General features: G+C 49.0%; 3 protein-coding genes across 5 annotated transcripts in view; 2 read left to right on the top strand and 1 right to left on the bottom strand.

Annotated features, from left to right (window-relative positions):
• Positions 1 to 89: 89 nt before the first annotated feature.
• Positions 90 to 2,372, bottom strand: Inka1 (inka box actin regulator 1). Of its 2 annotated transcripts, none has more exons than XM_074058899.1 (2): positions 1,672 to 2,372; positions 90 to 882 (listed from the first exon to the last, which is right to left on the bottom strand). In XM_074058899.1, exons 1-2 carry the CDS (start codon positions 1,720 to 1,722, stop codon positions 136 to 138), a joined length of 798 nt encoding a protein of 265 aa, XP_073915000.1. In that variant the 5' UTR covers positions 1,723 to 2,372; the 3' UTR covers positions 90 to 135. The 2 variants fall into 2 exon arrangements, with proteins under 2 accessions (XP_073915000.1, XP_020029064.1); XM_020173475.2 differs by having other exon boundaries at positions 90 to 930; positions 1,672 to 2,134.
• A 2,000-nt stretch (positions 2,373 to 4,372) lies between these two features.
• On the top strand, positions 4,373 to 11,550 carry Cdhr4 (cadherin related family member 4). Its single transcript, XM_074059162.1, has 18 exons — positions 4,373 to 4,432; positions 4,701 to 4,885; positions 5,010 to 5,172; positions 5,249 to 5,340; positions 5,926 to 6,036; positions 6,713 to 6,816; positions 6,999 to 7,135; positions 7,390 to 7,573; positions 7,667 to 7,820; positions 8,061 to 8,154; positions 8,428 to 8,631; positions 8,712 to 8,851; positions 9,091 to 9,241; positions 9,329 to 9,549; positions 9,778 to 9,920; positions 10,579 to 10,666; positions 10,882 to 10,909; positions 11,445 to 11,550. The coding sequence occupies exons 1-18, from the start codon at positions 4,384 to 4,386 to the stop codon at positions 11,498 to 11,500; spliced, it is 2,304 nt and encodes a 767-aa protein (XP_073915263.1). The 5' UTR covers positions 4,373 to 4,383; the 3' UTR covers positions 11,501 to 11,550.
• A 1,926-nt stretch (positions 11,551 to 13,476) lies between these two features.
• Ip6k1 (inositol hexakisphosphate kinase 1) overlaps positions 13,477 to 20,703 on the top strand; it is a 48,710-nt gene continuing 41,483 nt past the window's right edge. For both annotated transcript variants that reach the window (XM_074059658.1, XM_020173488.2), the window contains exon 1: positions 13,477 to 13,673. The gene's annotated coding sequence lies outside the window, so the exon portion shown is untranslated. The remainder of the gene's footprint in view (positions 13,674 to 20,703) is intronic.

Raw genomic sequence — 20,703 nt, 5'->3', positions numbered from 1 at the left:
AAGGGGACATTCTTTAGGTTTGCCTGCCTGGGCTGTGCTTCACAGGGATGGAGTTGCCTCCTGAAGCCTCGGGGTGGGGGGTATGGAAAGACAGTCTAGAAAAAGACCTTTATTGTCCCAGGCTGGAAGGCAGGGTCAGAGGTAGCTGACATCATTGCAGATGATGGGTTGGCGGCTTCGGCAGCTCATGAGAGCTGCAAAACGTGAGACGTCCGAAGGCAGGTCAGGTTCGGAGTGAGGTGGGCATGACAGCCGCTTTCCTGCCATAGCTGCCCACCGAGTCCTGGCCAGCCGGCGCCGCAGCTGCTCAGAGAGGCCAAGCAGGAACTGGGGGGGGCGAGGACGGGCACGGGGTGCACCTCCATCGCCTCCCTCACCCGAGGCCTCAGGCAGCTCCATCCAATTGTGAACTAAATCAGCAAAACAGTTGTCCCCCAGCACCAAGGGCTGGCGACTTCGGCCCCTGTTCAACAGAGCTGCTGTCCAGTCCTCTGCTTCCAATCCCTGCCAGTGCTCCAGGCAGGCATCTGGAGTGGACTTGGGCCGTGGACGGTGGACAGGTGGTACTCTGGCTGCAGGTGTCTTGCTGGGCAGGGGAAGGCCACTGACTGAGAAGCGTTGGCTGTGAGGGGGCCTTGGTGGAGGTGCTGGGCGCTGGAGTACAGAGAACTCTTCCTCTCTCCACGTGCTTCCTGACACCTCAGAGAAACCAGAGTCCCAGTCTACAGCATGTTCCCTGGGCTCCCCCAAGGCTGCACCCCTGTTTTCTGTTCTCAAGGCTTCCTCTTCCTCTTCCTCCTCCATACAGCAGTCCTCTTCCAAAGCATCTGAAACCCTGAGCTGGCCGCTGGGCTGCACACATGGGTCAGTTTTGGGAGGTGGCTGCAGAGGGCCAGACATGGGGGGTGAGCCTGTATCCCGGCCACACAACTAAAGGAAAAAGAGGGCAGAAGTCGGAAGGGTATTGCTTGCCATCCCTACATGCTAAGCCAGGCCAGCCTTGAGAACAGAGGGTTCAGGAGGGCTTGATAGGCCTGTTGGCCTGGGCGGCAAGGCAGAAGATGAGCACAGGGCCGGCGTGGGGGCGCTGGCACACGAAGCTCGTGTGGCTCCCATCCGCCGACCTGGTGGCAGTCCGGCAGGCTGCAGCACGCAGGGGGCCGGGCAAGTCGGCACCCGCCACCAGGGCGGGCGGGTACGGTTGCGGGCTTGCATTGGGAAGTGAGTCCTGCAAGGTTGGGGGTGGGGGGCCATCCTGTGCCTCTTGGGGGATGCAGATACCCAAAGCCCAAAGTGTCTTTCAAAGATTACTTGCTACGTGATGGGTAGAGGAAAGAATACAGATCAGCCTGAGTAGAGAGGACGTCCACAGACAGTAGCGCCAGGACCTCTTTAGGCTCTCGGCATCCCTGACAAAGTAAGTCCCCCTCCTCCCGACTGTGTTTCCTGGCATCACAGTCAGCTGGGCGGCTGTTATTTGATGCCCGGAGCAGCTCTCAAAAGTCCGAAACCCGAAGCGGGCCATCTGGGCCATCTGCACTACGCCGCCCCACCCCCATCTCGCCTCAGATGGGCACCCGGGGCGACCCCGCACCCGTTTATTGTTCCGGGCGGGCTCCAGTCGGGCACCCCACTCACGTCCTCACGGCCACACCCACTCCCAAGCCTCACCAGTTCCCAGCGGAGCTGGCTCAGGAAGCTGTCAAGCCGAGCGCTGTGCATGTCCGTGCCGGAGCCCCCGCCAGGCTTGCCAGTTCTTCCTTGACCCTCGGCAGGAGCGTCACAGAGTGGGTCTGGCTGGCCGACCAGCGGCGCGGTCACGCTCCGCGTTGCTCAAGACTCCTCGCTCTCCGTAGCTCCCGCCGCAGCCGCCGCCCCAACATCTGGCAGCCGGCCCGCCCCTGGCGCTTCAGCCAATGGGGACTGGACGGACTAGAACGGCCCCGCCTTTTCAGCCAGGCTAGGGTGGATGGATCTGGGCGTCCTTCCCCCACTTTGCATCCGCTCTGCGGGGAGGAGAAGGGCTGTATCTGAAAGTCAGACAGTATCCAACTCGGGACCCTCTGACGCCCAGGGAGATTTAGCTAACCCTGTGTTTGCTGCGTGACGCAGGATAGTCACGAAGTTCTTCGGCTTGGCCTCAGTTTCCCTATTTGTCCCATAGTGGAATAGCGGTCCTCACCATGATGGCCGGGTGCTGCCCCCCACCCCCCGTGGTGCTGGGGTTAGAGTACCAAATCGTCGTACCCGAAGATGTTGTGGCGCACTCGGGGTCTGATCCATTCCTGAAGCTTGTCTCAACAATCCCTGGAAATGACAGGACTGGAGTTGTACGCTTCTGAGTACTCAGGGAGTGCAGGACCTCAAGGCAAAATTGAACCTCAGCGAAATCCCCGCCAGCACCCTCTCCGGGGCGTGTCTCAACAGAGCTAGGTTGGACCGCCCTCTAGTGGGGAGCGTGCCGCTAGCCTCGAGTCCAGCTGTGACAAGCGTCCATCAGCATCCCCTCTGTCCCACAACATGTGCAGATTGAAGTTTGGTGCGGGGGTCGGGGAGGGTGACTCTAGCCGGAACGGTCAGAGTCCATCCCCTGAGAATGCTCCATGATCAGAGGTTAGGTTCAAGGATACAGTCTAACTGCAGACACACTGGACCTATCAGCAGACAGGAAAATTGGTGGGAGGGGGAGGTTAGAGGAGAAGGGGAGGGAATGAAGGCAATGGGCTAGTTTGAGGAGTGGGACTCTCAGATTGGTGACATCAGGATGCAATCTGATTAAGCCAGCACGAGAAGATCAAGAAGAGGGGCATTATAAGCAAAGGGATTAACCAGTATAAAGACCATGAGGGAGCCAGTGGTTCATGCCTGTAATCCTAGCTACTCAGGAGGCAGAGATCAAGAGGATCAGGGTTCCAAGCCAGCTCCAGCAAATAGTTCTGAAGACCCTATCTTGAAAAAACCCATCACAAAAATGGGCTGGTGAAGTGGCTCAAGGTGTAGGCCCTGAATTCAAACACTCCAGTACCAAAAAAAAAAAAAAAAAAAAAGCATGAGGGACAGGAGCTGGATGGAATAAAACATAAAGAAGGCCCAGGTGTGTGTGATTAGGAGTGAAGAAATCAGCAAAAACAGGTTCCCAAAGGCCTTAGAGAGGTATATGTGTTTTGTTCTTGGTTCCTTAAGGAACACAAGCCTTTTTTTTTTTTTTTTCAGGGAATGACCAGGACTGGCTCCTGTTAGATAATCCCAACTGGTTTGGGAGAACAATTCTGTAATCAGAGTGCAGGCGTATGCCTTCATCCAGATGAGGTGAAGGCTTGGGCTCAGATTAGTACACAGAAGGGTGTCACTTTGGGGTATGTTTTGAAGCTAAAATCAAGCCTTGCTGATGCATTGATGTGGGTAGGGAAAGAGGGGCATCAAACACAACTTATATGTTTCTGGCTTGAACAGCTGGTTGGATGGAGTTGCCATAAATTAACCTGGAAAAGATTGGAGAAGAGTGTTTGGGGAAGAAAATCAAATGATCATTTGTAGACACATGACCCTGAGGAGCTGCAGGGTTTTCCCCTAGGTATATGACTTGGGAGCTCAGGAGAGAGATCAGCACTGGAGTTATAGACCAAGAAACAAAGTCAGTGGATGATACTTTAGGTCATGGGCCTGGATGAGATGGGGGAGATGAGTGTAGGCAGAGGAGGGGCACAGTGAGGGCGTAGAGAAGGGATTGAGGGGGAGAGAGATGATGGAGGTGATGTAACTAATGTACAATATAAGACTAATCAGAATTGTCACTATGAATTCCAACCCCGTATGTAACGAATATACCCTACTAAAAATTTGTTTAAAAAATTGTACACACTTGCGCAACTGCCACCCAGATTAAGATATAGCACATCCTCAGCCACTGTAGGAAGCTATTTTGTGTCCCTTTCAGTTGATATCCTCATAAGTAACCACTACTTTTATTTCTATCACCAAGGATTCCTTTTCCTTATTGAGTATAGATAACTTTTGAGAGATTTCCTTGATGGTTGGGCTCAGATTTTGTAGACAGATAATGTTCTAATGATGTGGGGAGCAGCTGGAGTTTGCTTGCTCTGACTTCAAGGACAATGTGACCAGTTTCCTCAACTGTAGTTTGATCCTCCTCCTCTCACAACCCCTTAGGGATATGGTAATGAATGGGGTAATTTGTTGGGAGTGGCGGAAAATAGGATTTTCTAGGCCTCTGGAAGCCAGCCAGTGGTCTAGAGCTTACTCACACAGGGATGGGTGGGGCTGGAGTCTGGGAAGCCCGCCTGCCCAGCTATGTTTAAACAACTGACCTGGCAACCATGTGGGCCTGACAAACAGCTTCCTGTGCCATCTCTTCAGGCCACCATGGTATTGCTTAGGCTCCTGGTGCTTCTTTTTGCTCTGATTGTCTATGGTGAGGAGATGGTGGGTGGGGGAACCCCAATTTTTCTTTGGAGTCCTGACCCTTAGGTAAACTACCATGGAAGACAGGGGCTGGGATAGAATTAAGAGAGGGTAAGGGACTGAACTCCTGACCCTTGTTCTTTATTTTGACTGCTTCCTCAAACAAGCTCTCTTTCTTCATCTGTGAAATGTCAGATGTGGGGGATAGGGGAGGACCTTGGCTGTTTGGCCCCAAGATTGCATGGGGGCCTCCAGCCTGAGTGCTCTGCTCCTTATAGATCTGCACAGCTTGCCCTGGTTTGTAAATGTCTCTGAGCGCCAGGGCCCTGGCACCATCATTCAGTTTTTCTCCTTCAACTGCACTTCCTATGTTCCTACGCTGGAGTTGCTCAGTGTGCAGCCAAACACCACGTTCTTCAACAAACCCAGCCTGGCTGGTCAGCAGGGGATCTATGTGGGAAAGGTAGAGTCATGCGTACAATTGGAGACTGTTGGGGCACAAGGGGAGATGTGAAATTCCCAAAGCCAGAGGTGGTGTAGGGAGTCAAAGAGCCTAGACCAGACATGGCACTGCCTACCCATCACAGGTGACCTTAAGTAGTTCAGCTCGGCTGAATGCCCTTGCAGTAAACCACTATGAGCTGCAGCTGCAGTACACATGTGGCAACTCTGTGATGAAAGGACCACTCTTTGTGGATGTACAGCGAGATCCTGGTCACATCCAGTGTGAGAGCCGATTTGCTAGCGCAGGTGAGGCAAGGGGCAGCAAGTAGGGGTTGGGAAGAACTGGACTAGACAGAGCCTTCTTGATCTTCTCTCTGGCCAGCTGGGGAATTCATTTACGTCCTGGAGACAGTCACACCTGGGGCCCGGCTGTACACTCTGCTGTTGCCAGGCCTAGAAGTCCAGGGAGCCCAGGTGAGCCCAATACATGGGGCAGTGGATGACAGGACAGGGGAAGGAGGTGGGAGGGGAAAAGTAAGTTCGGCTCCTGCCTGGCCAGGGACAGCCTGCAGAGGGACCCAGCAGTGCACAACTGAGTTTCTGCGTGATACATGTTCTTGGAGAACGCCCCCCCTCCCCCATTCCCAATGTGATTAAGGCTGTTCCCACAGGGAGATCTGAGGAGCTGAGCTCTTCTTTCAAGTTCTCTTACGTGTTTGGAGCTCCATGACAATTTTATATCATTTTTTTTTTCAGCAGTAGGTTTGAACTCAGGGCCTCATGCTTGCTAAGCAGGCACTCTACCACTTGAGCCACTTCACCAGCCCTTTTATATCACTTTTGTAATAAAAAAAAAATAGAACAATAGTTTAAAAATATTAGTTTTAAAGCAGAAAGAACTGAGGGTCAGGGTCAAGGCTCACAGCAAAAGACAAGAAGCCTAGGCAGGGGCAGTGAGGTATGGGAGAGTAGGGTGTCAGCTGGTATCTGTTATGTTGAAGGATGTTGACAGGGATGCTGGGACACTGGATGGGGCCACTAGCATTTCTGTTCTATCAGATGAACATTACCAGTGCCCAGGATCCTCCATACTTTCCTGGACCTTTCTCCATCAATGAGCAGGGTTGGCTGCAGGCACCATTACAGGGTCTCAAAGGCCAGGCTCAAAAGGTAAGCATGACTTGGGACCTGTGCATATCTATGGACAGTTGCTATAAGCATGAGGCCCCGAGTTCAAAAAAAAAAAAAGAAGAAGAAAGAAAGAGTGAACTGGACAGGACAGAACCACCACCTTCTGAAAAATTGTTTGCTGTTAGGTTCCTCAATTAATGCTGCTTCTTCTAGATCTGCACCTGCTGCCTCATACTGTCTGTCCTCTTACTTTTGCTGGGTTCTATGCTGGTTTCTGGAGTTTATGAAAGAGGAAAGTTCTCTGGCTCTGGGAGCTCATAGGTCCTCTAACAGAATGGAGAATGTTTAAGGCAACACGTTTTAAGAGAAAGTTCTGGATAAAGTAGCCACTGAGGAGGTTAGAGTACTACAAAACAAACAGCAACAAAAACTTCCACCTCTTGGTAACTGGCTCTTAGCAACTCTAATCTAATAATTTACATTGTGAATCACTCAGATACAACTTTCCTGAGCTGTTTGCAGCCTATAGAATAATTCAGGCCCCAGAGGTATAGGGCTCAAAGGAATACTTGTCTTTGAAGAGTGATTGGATGTGGGGAGGAGTGAATGTTGTGGTTCCTTGTGGAGGTGGGCTACCTATTTGAGAGGAAGACTGGGCATATACATAGAAGTGTACACATCACCTGGTTCCCTTCCTGTCCTGTATGTACTGCAGGTCTTCCAACTGCAGATCTCAGTGTTCTTTGGACAAGGCCAAAGCTGCCAAGGGATGCTGACGGTGAAGGTTTTGCCTGCTTCCTCCAGCCAGGTCTCCTTCCTGTAAGGCACCCTATCCTGGGAACAGTGGGGGAGTCTGGGACCAGGGAATCAGGAGTAGGCATAGGTGTGGGGCTGCAGGAGCATCCTAGCTCTGACAGAAGGGGAGTTCCAGGGAAGCAGACTGCCAACCTTGCTGGAGTAAGCTGGAGCAGACAAGAAACACTGCTCCCCTTTTGGTACAGGCAGAAAGCCCAGAGTATCACAATCTTGGAGGATCTGGTTCCTGGGAGCGAGGTGGTTCAAGTCCAAGCTAGGGGCTTCAACTTGCGTTATGAAATCATCTCCCCAGTGCCCAGCCAACTCTACTCCATTGGACGCGGTGAGGGACAAGTAGGGAGGGTACTCAAATGCCTCTGCACCTGATCCAAGGATGACCCTTACCACCACCTTGCCTCTCTAAGAGACCAGAGCCAGGGTTGTGGCTGGGGCAAAGTTGAGTTGGGAGCCCTACCTTAGAGGAGGCAGGCAGGAGTGTCTAAAATCAGCGACCTCCTTCTCTGAGGTTGTTGGCGAGGGTCGGAACTGAGCTGGGGGCGGGGCCGAGCTGTTTCTCCACCCTCCCACCACACCTAGAGGACGGGATGGTCCGGACTACAGCGCCTCTGGACTTGGTTCAAAACCCAGGGGCAGCGGTGACAAGGCTGCAGGTGAAGGCCTTTGAACGGTTCCAGCCTTGGGCAAGTGCGGAGCTCCATCTCACAGTGAACGTGAGATCTGTCAACCAGTGGCCCCCAAGCTGCCTTCCGGCGCTCCTGGCGTGAGTACTCTAGAGCCTTGTCTGGGCCACTGGGATGAGATCCGTGGCTCACAGCCAGGCCAGATTCCTGTCTTGCTGCCTGGTTACTTCCAGGACTCAAATTCCCGAGACTGCACATGTGGGCACCGTGCTGAGCACCCTCACTTGCGTTGACCCAGACTCTGCTGTCGCTGCTCTGGACTACGAGCTGCAGTTCCAGAGCTCTCCCAACCCTGCCAGTCTCCGCCTTCGGGACAGAGTCCTTGAGGTGCTTACCCCGCACCCAGACCCACAAGCTCAGGGTGCTTTGAAGGCAGGAAGGGGTGGGTGGGCCAAGGGTCTGTGGCCACTGAGACCATAGAAGTGGGGTGGGAGTATGGTTGTTGAGTCACTTGCTTTGCAGTCTGCAAAACAGACCATCTGTGAATGCTCTGGTCTGAGGCAGCCCAGTGTGGCTTCAGGCTCTGCCAGGTCCTGGCTGGGCCTCTCTCATTGGCTCTCTGGCCAGGTGAACACCACATTGGACTGTGATACTCCTGAGACCTGCTTCCAGCATGTAGCCTCTATCCTGGTGATTGATGGTGGTCAGCCCCGGATGACCAGTAAGTGACCACACTTAGGCCTAGACATTCAGGACAGGGCTATTCCACTCACTCTTCTCATCACCGAGACATAGGCAACTTTCCTCCCTCAAAAACCAGTAGGGCAGGGTTGTCTCCATTTCAGGTTCCTAGGGTGTCTCTCTTAGAACTCCCTCTCCATGTTGTCCCCCCACACCCCCGCCCAGAGAGCTCAAAGGCAGGTCTCCTTCTTTAGATGCCCAGGGCAGGGGTAGTCTCCCCAGGCTAGCTCCTCAACTGTCAAATGTCCCTCAGCTGAGGTGCCAGTGCTGGTGATGGTGACACCTGTCAATGAGTTCTCCCCAGCTTGTACTGCACGCACGTTTCGGATTCGGGAGGATGCAGGGCCCCACACTCTGCTGGGTTCTGTGGTGGGCACAGATATGGATTACCCACGCAACAACATTGAGTACTACACTTCTGGCAGGCCCTCCACCTTTGCTGTGGACCGTCACAGTGGTACTTTCACCTCAGGTCTGGGATGGAGGGGTGGGGTCAGAGTTGGCTCTGAAGGCTGAGGCTGTGGTCTCTCCCCTTAGGGGAGGTTTACCTACTGGGGCCTTTGGACTATGAGCAGAAGAGGTTGTACAAAATCACTGTTCTTCTTATTGATCATGGCCAAGATTGGAATCCTATCCACCACCACTCAGGTTCCTGTACCATTACCATTGAGGTTGAGGTAACTGAATCCACAAGGCCTAAAAAGACAAATTGCCCTCTGGCTTTTTACTTTCCCAAGCTGTGCCTCAGTTTCTCCATTGGTTGGTTGGCGGGGACGGGACTTCACTGTGGAAAGCATTAGAGCCTATCCACTGCCTGACATTTGGGCTCTGGCTGTAGTAGAAGGAAGCTGAGGGACTGGCCTAGGGGCTTGGGGAGTAGGTTGCACCCATTCCTAACCTAGTGACCTTTCTGCAGGATGTGAATGACCATGCCCCCGAATGTGAGCCCCCATTTCAGGAACTTACAATCTATACTCCCCTGGGCCATAGCATAGAAGTGGCCAGGGTGTCATGCCAGATCCCTCAGGAGCCACAGCGCCTGGCCTTCTCCTACAGCATTGTCGGAGGTAAGGATTGTGGGGGCCACCAGGCTGTGGGGTGAGGGGCAGGCCAAGGCCAGCAATGGTCTCCTTCTCCTGACACTCTGCTTTCAGGGAATACCCAGAGCCGATTCAGACTGCAAGGGGACATCCTGGTGCACAATGATACTCTGTTGGGACCACCTTGGCCAGAACAACCCTGTACCTATCAGCTATTGATCCGTGTGGCCGATGCAGGCCCTTCCATTCCCCACCTCAGTGCCACAACCACCATCATTGTGCATCTAGTTCCCTGGAGGACCAGCACAGTGGCCACCAGCACTCACAGAACCACAGTGAGGGGTCCTTAGGCCCTTGGGGGTAGGGAGAAAGGACCTTGAAGGATGAGGACACCTAGTTTTTTGGGGGGAAGGCATTCCAGAGGAAATTGCTAAATGCAAATAACCTGGCAATATAGAGGAGCAAATGTAGGGTGTGGGGTGGCCCACCCCTTGGAGAGGTTTGAAAACTGGATGGTCAAGGATTTTGGCAGCACCGTGGTGAGGCTGTGGTCCTCATTTCAGATGTCTTCAATGATGTCACCCCTGCTTCTGACAGACACAGAGTCTTTCTGGCAGCCGGAGCCCTGGTTTGTGGTGGTGCTGACAATGACTGGTGTCCTTGTCCTCTTGACTCTGGGCTGGCTCCTCGGCAGATTCCTCCAGGGGTAGGGTTCCTATCCCTGCACTCCCTGTCTCTCCCAGTCCACTTATGGACCTTGGCTGGGATAGGTAGTTTCCCACTTAAGATTTGATGACAATGACCAAGTTGATAGGCAAACTGATGTTGAGGAGGGCTCTTTAAAATTTTTTAAAAAGGAGGGCTCTTGCTGTCTCACCAGAAGTCTTCAGATTAGAATCAGAGAGACATTGAAAGAAAGTGGTCTCTACTGTTCGTGGAGCCCAGTCTTGGACTTGGATGGCTCAGGGTTTGAGTCTGTCATGCATGTTCCTGACCCCTACCTTCCATTTGAAACCCACCCTGATCCTGTAGACTGAATTTCTTGTGGGCACAGAACTGAGCCCAAGGGAAGGGGTGATAACAATATGGGCATCACATACAGGCACTGGTTGTCCTCAATATAGAGGAACAGATAAATGATGCTAGCTCCCAGTGTCAGCAGGCTTGCTGCCGTCACTGCTTTGTTCCTCCTCCTAGCATTTTAGGTTGGCCCAGGTGCTGCAGGCACCAAGCAAACCAGCCCAGGCTTTGCTGCTAAATAGGTCAAGTCTCCTTTCCATACCTCTGTGCCTGGGAGCTCATCTCTTAAATTCATTCTGGGGCCCAGGGCCTTAGTCTATTCCCCTGCTCCTACTTTGTTCCAGTATCCAAGGAAATGAAGGATCCATTGAGGGATTTATGGAGGTACCAAGTGTGGAAATGTCCCAGGCACCTAGCAGTGTCATGAGCCTGGTACGTGAACTCCCCATCCCAAATACTGGGCACTGAGACTGCTCCAGGATACTCTGCCCCTGCCAACCCTGTCCACTTGCCTGTGAATGGTTACCCCTGTGGGAGTGCCCACACCTGCACCATCATGATGGAGAACGTGGATGGGCTCCTGGCCCCTCCATCTGCTCCCAGTGGGCAGGGTTCAACTCATTTCACCCTTTCATTCTTTTCAGCAGCATTTTGATGGCAGAGCACAAGATGCCCGTGAGTCCCCTTTTCCCAAACCATTTTCTGACTGACCTGTCACCCCTTTCTAGCATTTTCTCCTCTCCACATCCTGTCTCACTATTTCCTCCTATCACCAAGCACCCATCATCTACATTTTCACTGAATGGGTTCTGATCTCACCCCCATCCACCCTTCAGGCCACCTTTGTCAAGCACTGGTGAGGCCAGGAGATCATGCAGACTTGGTCTGGTCCCTGTCCACAGGAGATGGGGAATGGTGTTGAGAGGAAAGCTCCCCAGATACTCTATTGTCACCAGTGAATTATGGCAGAGTAATTTGACAATGGTCATAGAGGAACTGGTGTTCAGTTTTGGAGAACCAAGGAGGCTTCTTATGTATTTGAGTCAGATCTCAGTGTATTCGCTGAGAAGGGAGGGAGGGAAAAAGTTAGATCTCACCAGAAGAGAGATCACACTAAGGGAGGAAGTACTGCTGAGACCAGCAGTTCATTCTCTCTCATCTTCCCTCTCTTCCTCTTTTCTCCCTCCTCCACCCTACCATCTGGGCTCAGGTACTGGCAGAGATTACTTGTTCAATACAAGCACAGGAGCCCGGCGCTGGATCTGAGGCTGAGCAGCTGCTTCACTATGCATGGAATTTTTCATATGATCATGGGCTATATTTCTAACTTGATTCAATAATAAAACATTACAAATATAAAAGTCCAAGCCTTGTAATCTCGGTGTGGGAGAAGTTCTGAGACCTGTGCTTCTTTGTTCGTACTTAGAGAAAGTGTTACCTTGTGAAGAAGCATTGTGAGATGCTCTGACAGTGACTGACACTCTGCGGAGGTAAGAGGCTGTTATCTGTCAGTAACTGAGGAGGGCTTCTTTGTCTTGTCCCTTCAGATGCCACCTGTTCTTTTTCCTACCAAGAGGAGGACACTGTTGTTTTTTGGGGGTCCCGCCAAGCTTCATGGCAGTTTAACAACTGTGTAGAGGTTTGTTGGGAAGGATCTGGAGCTTTTTCATTGGGTTGAGGGGTGGGTAGACTTGAGAAACCTGTGCATGGTTGGTCCTGGAGGGATTGATGAAAACCCTCTTCTGAGGAGTGATTTGTTTTCTTCCTAATCTGTTTCTTCTAATTCCTTAGCCTTCAGATCTCTCTGTGCTGAGCTGAGCTGTTGCACATAACCAGGTGGCTTACAGAAACCTGAAGGAGGGTGGGTCCTGCTGCAATGCTGACCCCTTTCTCATGCCCTACCTGGCATCAGGTCCAGACTGCCAGCCCTCCAAGAGGACCTGCTGCCTAGGTAGAGTTTACCCTTACTATGGTATCCTCAAATTATCTCAATCTTCTCCCCTCTGTCAAACCTGTGGGCTTGAACTCTCTCAGAGCACTGGATAACCTCCCTTTCCGAGCCAGTTATGGTATCCCAGGCCCTTACCTTCTGTGGGAAAAACATTTTTTTTGGACAAGTCCTCACTATGTAATCCAGGCTGGCCTCGAACTCATGATTCTCCTGCCTCAGCCTCCCTAATGCTGGGATTACAGATGTGAGTCACCACACCTGCAGAAAAACACTCTTAATAGGGCTCCCATCAAAGTTAGTGCTAGAGATCTCAGGTTCAACAGCTAGAAAGTGACTGTAGCTGGATTTTTTCCTGAGTACTTAACTTGTTCCAAGGGCTCATTAAATTTGCATCTCTGAGCAGCTCAACTTTAATCCTCATTTTACAGATGGGACAACCAAGACTCAGAGAGGCTAAGGCTAAAAGTCTCAGAGTTACCTAGCTGGGGCATTTGGATGTGAGACTATGTCTGGTATCTTAACCTTGAAGTCAAGCTCTGTATGGAGAACGAGGGATGATCATCTACAATGGGAATCACAGTCTGCCTCGGAGGTAGGTCATGATAGTACAGAGCAAAAGATGCTCCGGGGCAGAGAAGAGCCGCCTGCTGTGTGCCAGGGATTGCGCTGCCGACTTAACTTCAGGCAGAACAAGCATGGACAAGGGGCCAGAAGGTGCTGAGGCAGCACAGAAGGCTATGTATCGCGACTGGGGAAGATGCTAGGAAGAGGCTCTTTATACCCTGGAGCTGTAGGAGGAGGTATGAGACCCACCGCCTCCACTTCCAGAGTAGCCGTGACCTTGGCCCCGCCTCCCCTCTTGCGCCTCAGTTTGCTCACCAGTGAACGGGTGTCAACCCCAACTCCCAGAGTAAGCGACAAAGAAAGCGAATACTACACCACTGACATTCCCTAAGTGTGAGCGCGAGTATGACAAGATGTTGTCAGCTGAGCACCAAGCGGTTGCGCAGCCAAGGAAGCCAAGGGCGCCCCGGCCTCCTAGAAGCCAGCAAGAGCTCCGCCACCAGCACCTCTGGGAACGGCGCGCATGCGCCAACTCGTGCCGTCATAGTCACGTGCCTCAGGCATTCTTCACGGGGTGTGAGAGGAAAGCTCTGATTGACGGGCCAGCCGACCGGTTAGTGGAAAGTGCTCCTCCCGGCGTCGGAATAAGAGGCTGTTGATTGGGGATAACCTCGGTTAGGGGCGGGTTCTTTGCCATCCTGGTTACTATGACGCCCGGCCCCCGCCCCCTCGGCTGGCCGCCATCTTGTTGTTGATCCGTACCCAGTGGGCAGCGCCGGGAGCTGGACCGAGCGGCCGGTTCGGGGCCGCTGTTGCGGGGCTCAGCCACCTGCGCTGCCTGCCAGGGGGCGGGCCTAAACCTGGAGGCCCGGGGGGCCCAGCTCCCCTGGGGAGCCTTGGGCGTCCGCTTCCCGGGCCGGGCCGGTGAGTGACAGGAGCCGGGCCGAAAGACCCGCCCGACGCCCGCGGGGAGGGTGGCGGCGGGCGCGGGATTGAAGTAGACGCGCGTGGGGCCGGGGATTAGGTGGAGCATCGCTGGGACATCACTTGAGCGTCCTGACTAGCCTCCCGCCGGGCCTCCCAGATGCTGGCGCGGAGGCCAGAGGGCAGCCGGGTCGGGGAGCCCTATGCCCTAGGGCTGGCCTGAGAGGTAGCGGGAAACCTGTTTCTCTGACCAGGTCCCTGGGCTCCACTGATCAGGAGCGCTGAAACGTGTCTAGTGCCAGCTTGGTGGTCTCCGGTACGTTGCGTTGCTCCCAGGTGGGAGATACACGTACCAGGAGTAATTTTTAGCTGCTAAAGATTAAGGTAATAGGAACCAGGCCAAGCCTCCGCGGCTTGCAGGTCGTAGACGCTTGGCCCCTTCTTCCTGAGATCTCCGCGGACCTCACCGTTTGCTTTTTCTCGGAGGACCTGGTTAAATAGCCATAATGTCCGAATTTTATTTTGAGGTACAATTTTTTGGTGCTTGAGCACTTTTTGGAGTGTGTGTTTTAGGAGAGATGATGATGTCTTCATTAATTTTATCTTCTAAAGAAATATTCCGTTAGTTTGATCAAGGGAAATGTAGCAGTGTGTTTAGAATTGAAAAAGAAAGAAAGAAAGAAACCCAGCTTGAAACCTGTTTTTGTTATTTGTGGGTGGTCTTGAACTGACAAGTTAACTTTTAACCACACTAAACATACTTGCTCTATGAAAACGGATTGTCAGGTCTCTTTCTTTCCAAGAGCGAGGGATGTTGGAGATCTTATCTAGAAAGGGTTCTCACTGCTCCAAAACACGTTTCTTTTTTACCTGTGGCCTCTTGTCCTCTCCACACAGGTATCTTGTATATAGTCATACAAACATGCATAAGATGGCTGAGAGATGAAGCAACAATACTTTGTGCATTTCTGTTAGAATCATGTCATCTCCGAATGTTTAATTTTGAAAGAAAGCAGCTCCTTGATTTGGAAATCCTTTTGGAAGACATGCTGAAACCAAAGGAGGCAGGCAGCTTGTTGCTGTTTGCCTGATATTACACTTGTGAGGAAAGAGAAGTTGAGTAGTCTTTAGTTATTCATTTCATTGCCCTTCCTCAGGTTAAATTTTTTGAATCCTTAATGAATTTGGTAAGATCAGTTCTTTGGGCAACTCTTTTTTTTTTTTGTGGCACTGGGGTTTGAAGTTAGGGCCTCATGCTTGCTCTGTCACTTGAGCTACTCCCCCAGCTCTTTTTTTGTGATGGTTTTTTTCCAAGATGGTCTCACCAACTATTTGCCCAGAGCTGGTTCGAACTGTCATCCTCCTGATCTCTGCCTTCTGAGTAGCTAGGATTACAGGTGTGAATCACGAAAGGGGAAGATACTAAAATATTAGGAATTTCTCAAAATTGTCCCAGCCCCTCCCCCTTTGAAGAGTGTACTTTTAGGAAAATGAGACAGCTGTTTCTGTTAAAATTACAGTAACCCTAAGTTAGGGCCCTATCTTGTTTTGGATATTAGACCTCTTTAAGATATAGAAAGAAGCTATTCCTTAGTCAAATTCTCAACACTGATTTTTGCATATAATTTTAGAAGTTCAAGGGCCCATTAAAGTCTGAGCTTGGTTGAACTTGGGTCCCTATGTTAGAACTACTGTCCCCAGGAAATCAGAATATCCAGGAACTTTTATTGTCTTTGTTTAATGATTTTAATACTCATGAATATTTGTGAGTAATGATAATGCTTGATTCAACAGTTACAAAAAGGCAGCTAATAACACTATTTTACTGGACATTTTTTAGTGCGAATGAGTGAAATTATTGTTACGCTAGCAGACCCTTTCTCCACTTTAATTTCTTTATTTTTGCATAATTTACTTTCAGCACTTTTGATTTCTTGAGATAGGATCTCCCTGTGTATCCCAGGATGACCTCAAACTCATGATTCTTCTGCCTCTGTTTCTGGGATTATATATAGGTGTGTGCCATCACTTCCAGTTTAGCACTTTTAACTATTATGGACAACAAATAGAGACTTCACTGACTGATGGAGCTGCTACCCAAAGTCAGGAACTTCTGTGGGCTTATGGGATGAGATTTGATATCCTAATGTGGCATTTAATGTGCTGCTGCTGGTCTGGAGGTATGACTCAAGTGATAGAGCACCTTCCAAGCAACCACAAAACCCTGAGTTCAAACCTCAGTACCACCACCAAAAAAAAGACACTGCTGCCCAGCTAACTCCAGCCTACTTCCCCAGACTTTATCCTAATCCCCAGTAACTAATTGGCTTGCTTAATATTCCATACATAATATTTCTCTACCCAGTTCATCTCACCTGAATCTCATGAATTTTGCTCCAGTTTGGGATGCCCTGATCTTCACTTTGATCTCTCTTGAGTTGTGATTAGGTGCTACAAATCTTCATTTCAGCTCCTGGGAATACTCTGTTTCTAGGGTGGGTTTTTTTTTTTTTTTTTTTTTTGTGGGACTGGGTTTGAACTAGGACTTCGCACTTGCAGAGCAGTTGCTCTGTCTAGGAGCCGGTGGCTCATGCCTGTAATCTTCGCTACTCAGGAGGTAGAGATCAGGAGGATCAAGGTTCAAAGCCAGCCCAGGCAGTAGTTTTCGAGACCCTATAAGGGCTTGTTGGTGGAGTGGTTCCAGGTGTTGGCCCTGAGTTCAAGCCCCAGTACTGCAAAAAAAAAAAAAAAAAAAAGGTGCTCTGCTGCCTGAGCCATGCCTCCAGTCCCTGTTTTTTCTTTTTGTTTTGTTTTGACCCATGGTAGCCTCCAACTCTTGATTGTTCTGCCTCAACCTTCCAGGTGCTGGAATTACAAAATGTATGCCATCACAATTGGCTTCGTATTTGCTTTTTTTGGTTTAAAAGAAAAAAAAGGCTGGTATAGTGGCTCAAGTGGTAGAGCACCTGCCTAGCAAGTGTTAAGCCCTGAGTTCAAGCCCCTAGGTACTGCCAAGAAAAAAAGAAGAAAAAAGAATAATTTTGGAATCAGGCATGATGATGCATGTCTGTAATCACAGCTACATAGGAGATTTAGGAAGGAAGGATCTGGATCCAAAAGGCTGGCAGGAGTGAGACCTTACCTGAAAATTAAGTAAAGCAGAAAAGAGTTGTGTGTGTGTGTGACTCAAGTGGTAGAGCACTTGCTTAGTGAGTGTGAGTCCCTGATTTCAAACCCTATTACAGCCATAATAATAATAATAATAGTAATAATAATAATAATATATATGTATATATATTTTTTCTTTTGGTGGGACCTAACCCCTTTCTGGCAGGGACTGTATTTTACACATTTTTGTGTCTTTTTCACCTTCACATAGTAGAAGAGATTGAAATATTTATAAAGATGTACTTAATTTGTCTTGAGTTGGAATCATTTTCTCTAATTAAACAGGGAAATGGAAGGGAGTGGACAAGTAGAAATGGGGATTTGGTGGTCATGGATCTCTCTCTCCTACTGCAGCTGAAGTGCTTGTGCATGTTGACTCTAGTGCCTTAATGGAGGCAGGCCCATACTTAGTGCTGCAGAATAGAGACAAGATTCACTCAAAGGGCTGGGCGCCGGTGGCTCACGCCTGTAATCCTAACCACTGATGAGGCAGAGATCAGGAGGATTGTGGTTTGAAGCCAGCCCTATAAATAGTTCGCAAGACCCTATCTCGAAAATAACTAACACCAAAAGGGATGGTGGAGTGGCTCAAGGTATATAGGCCCTGAGTTCAAGCCCCGGTGCCGCAAAAAAAACAAAACAAAACAAAACAAAAACTCACCCAAAGGCAGAATTAAGCCTAAAAACTGCAAAAAATTACGTATTTCAGAAGGGGCTGTATGGCTCACCCCTTTCTTGACTAAAATGCCAGTTTTTACTGTTTGAAAATGAGTTAGTGAGCTTGATGCTGGGTGCCGATATTTTTAGATCCTCTTTTTTGTGGGTGTGGGGCTGCTGTAAATGCTATTATTTGCTGCTTGCCCTCTATTACTTGCTGCCCTGACATAAGAAACAGTGATAGGGAGAACTGGGAAAGGCTGCACAGTGCACTCTGTGTCTGGTTTGGGGCAAGGAAACAATCAGGTATTTTGTATGTTTGTGACACTGAGTCTGGGCCTTTGTACTGATTTTTTTTTTCTTTTTGCATTTATTTTTATTTTTCTTTAAAGGGTATTATGTTTATTTTTTTGTTCTTTGCAGCACTGGGGTTTGAACTCAGGGCCTCACGCTTGCTAGGCGGGCACTCTACCACTTGAGCCACTCTGCACTTTTTTTTTTTGCATTTATTTTTAAATGCAGATTTTTATTTCTACTACAGCAGGATTTAAGCAGTGGGGACATCTAAGAAATTGCTGGTCTTTAATGGAAGATGATAGGTCTTATTTGCAGCTATGGTTTGAAGTTACATTTATGTAGGAAGCATTATAAATTAACTTTTTTTTTTGCAGTACTGGTGTTTGAACTCAGGGCTTCATATTTGCTAGATAGGCGCTCTACCACTTGAGCCAGTATATCAGCCCTGTAAGTGAGCTTTGATGGGAACTTCAGTGCTGGATCTCTGGTAGGGACTGTGGTTTCATTGAGTGCTTAGAAAATCTGCTTCTGATCTCTTCTGTAAAACTTTTATTTTTGGATTTAACTTATTCCTGTACTCTTATTATAAAAAGGGAAGTAAGCGAGGGGAGCAGATATAGGACTGAACTATTTTCAAGTCTAAAGTTTGATGTCAGTGAGTAAGAACATCTTCCAGTCCATAAAAATCTAGGTGTATTATGATTGAATACTAAACAACTTATTTTATATTCAAAAAGTTAAATAATAGCAGGTATTGACAGGGATTTGGAGAAATAGGAGCCCTCATACATTACTAATGGAAATGTAAAATGTCACAGCCACTTTGGTAAACAATCTGGCAGTTCTTTAAATGTTAAGCATAGGGTTACCATAGGACCCAGCAATCCCTGTTTTAGATATGTAAGCAAAATGAAAACTGTACACAAAGCCTTGTATGTGAATGTCTATAGCAGCATTACTCATGCTAGTGAAAGAGGGAAACAATCTCAAATGTCTATCAACATTAACTGATGAATAGATAAATAAAATATATATACATGCAATGGAATGTTATTCTGCAATAAAAAGGAATGAAGTACTGACATGTTACAATATGGATGAACCTCAGAAACCTAAAAATATCATCAGCTCCATAATTGGGTGTGGTGGCTTATGCCTGTAATCCCAGCCTCATGGAGGCAGAGATCAGGAGAATCACAGTTTGAAGCTAACCCAGGCAAAAAGCGAGATACCATCTCAATAGGTCAGGCATGGTGGCATTCGCCTTTGATTTCACCTGTGAGAGGATAGATAGCATCATGATCTGAGACTGGCCACTGGCAAAAATAGGTGAACCTACCTGAAAAATAACTAATGCAAAAAAGGGCTGGGGGCATGGCTCAAGTAGTGGAATGCCTATCTGGCAAGCAGGAGGCCTTAAGTAAAAAACTTAATTCTAACAGGGTGCTGGTGGCTCACACTTGTAATCCTAGCTACTCAGGAGGCAGAGATCAAGAAGATTGAGGTTCGAAGCCAGCCTGGGCAAATAGTTTATGAAACCCTATCTCAAAAATATCCATCACAAAAAAGGGCTGGTGGACTCAAGGTGTAGGCCCTGACTTCAAGCCCCAGTACTGCAAAACAAAACAAAACAAAAACTTAATTCCTTAAGAGATGTGGGAAGAGAGCTGGGCACCCACGACTGACACCTGTAATCCTATCTGTAATCCTAGCTACTTGGGAGGTTGAGATCGGGAGGGTTTCGGCTTGAGGCCAGCCTAGGCAGATAGTTTGTGAGACCCCCATCTCCAAAAGTACCACAGCAAAATGGACTAGAATCGTGACTGAAGTGGTAGAGTGCCTGCTTTGCAAGCATGAAGTCCTGAGTTCAAACCCCAGTTCAACCCAAAACAAAAAAGATTCTAGAAGGGAAGCTTTAAAAGATGATTCTGATAATATGGTCTTGGCTACAAAGAAACTAGCCGCTGAACACTGGCCCAAGAAGTCAGTGGTGATGCTGGGCGCCAGTAGTTCATGCCTGTAATCCTAGTTACTCAGGAAGCAGAGATCAGGAGGATTACGGTTCAAAGCCAGCCTGGGCAAATAGTTTCATGAGACCCTGTCTCGAAAAACCCTTCACAAAAATAGGGCTGGTGGAGTGACTCAAGGTGAAGGCCCTGAGTTCAAGTCCCAGTACTGCAAAAAAAAAAAAAAGTTGTAGGTGAAATAGAGTGAAATATTCCAGGCTATCCATAATCAACAACCTGTGGAAATGACCTTTAAGGAATGAATCCTTATTACCAGAAGCATTGCCTGCAGCTCCTAGAAATTAGACTCTGGAACGCTTGTTGGTGGAGTGGCTCAAGTGGTAGAGTGCCTGCTTAGCAAGCATGAGGCCCTGAATTCAGACCTCCGTACCAAAACAAAAACAAAAACTGGAACACTTAGCAAGGCCTCTCTGGCACAAAAGTGTTATTCAGTTACCTTATTGATGGTAGTTATGTTCTATAAAGTTACTCTTTACACTGAGTTATCCAATGATGAGTTACTGCACTTAGAAGAAATAAATGATTAAGTTCTTTAGCTTCTGGTCACAACATTTTCATCAGCTGATCAATTTATCACCTTCTAGATCTACATACAATATGTAATTCATAGCCAAAAGCATTACAACTCATGCCTTAACAAATCTTAATCTAACACACACAAGGCACTTCACAGTCTTCTTGTGAAGATAGCATGATGATACACTTGGGGACTATTTTAAGCATTGAAATCACCAACAAAAAGCACAAAAATGCAAAAAGCACTAAATAGACAAAGAAAGGACACAGCTATGAGAAGTGAAGCAACAAGAATGTTGCCTTCAGATGGGAATGGGCAACTCAGTTTTTACCAGTCTGCATATCTATGAATGATGGAGAAAGTA

This window comes from Castor canadensis, chromosome 17 (genome assembly GCF_047511655.1).
Source record: "Castor canadensis chromosome 17, mCasCan1.hap1v2, whole genome shotgun sequence".
Lineage (NCBI taxonomy): Eukaryota > Metazoa > Chordata > Mammalia > Rodentia > Castoridae > Castor > Castor canadensis.
Note: the sequence above shows the minus strand (reverse complement) of the source record. Positions and strands in the feature narration are given on the sequence as shown.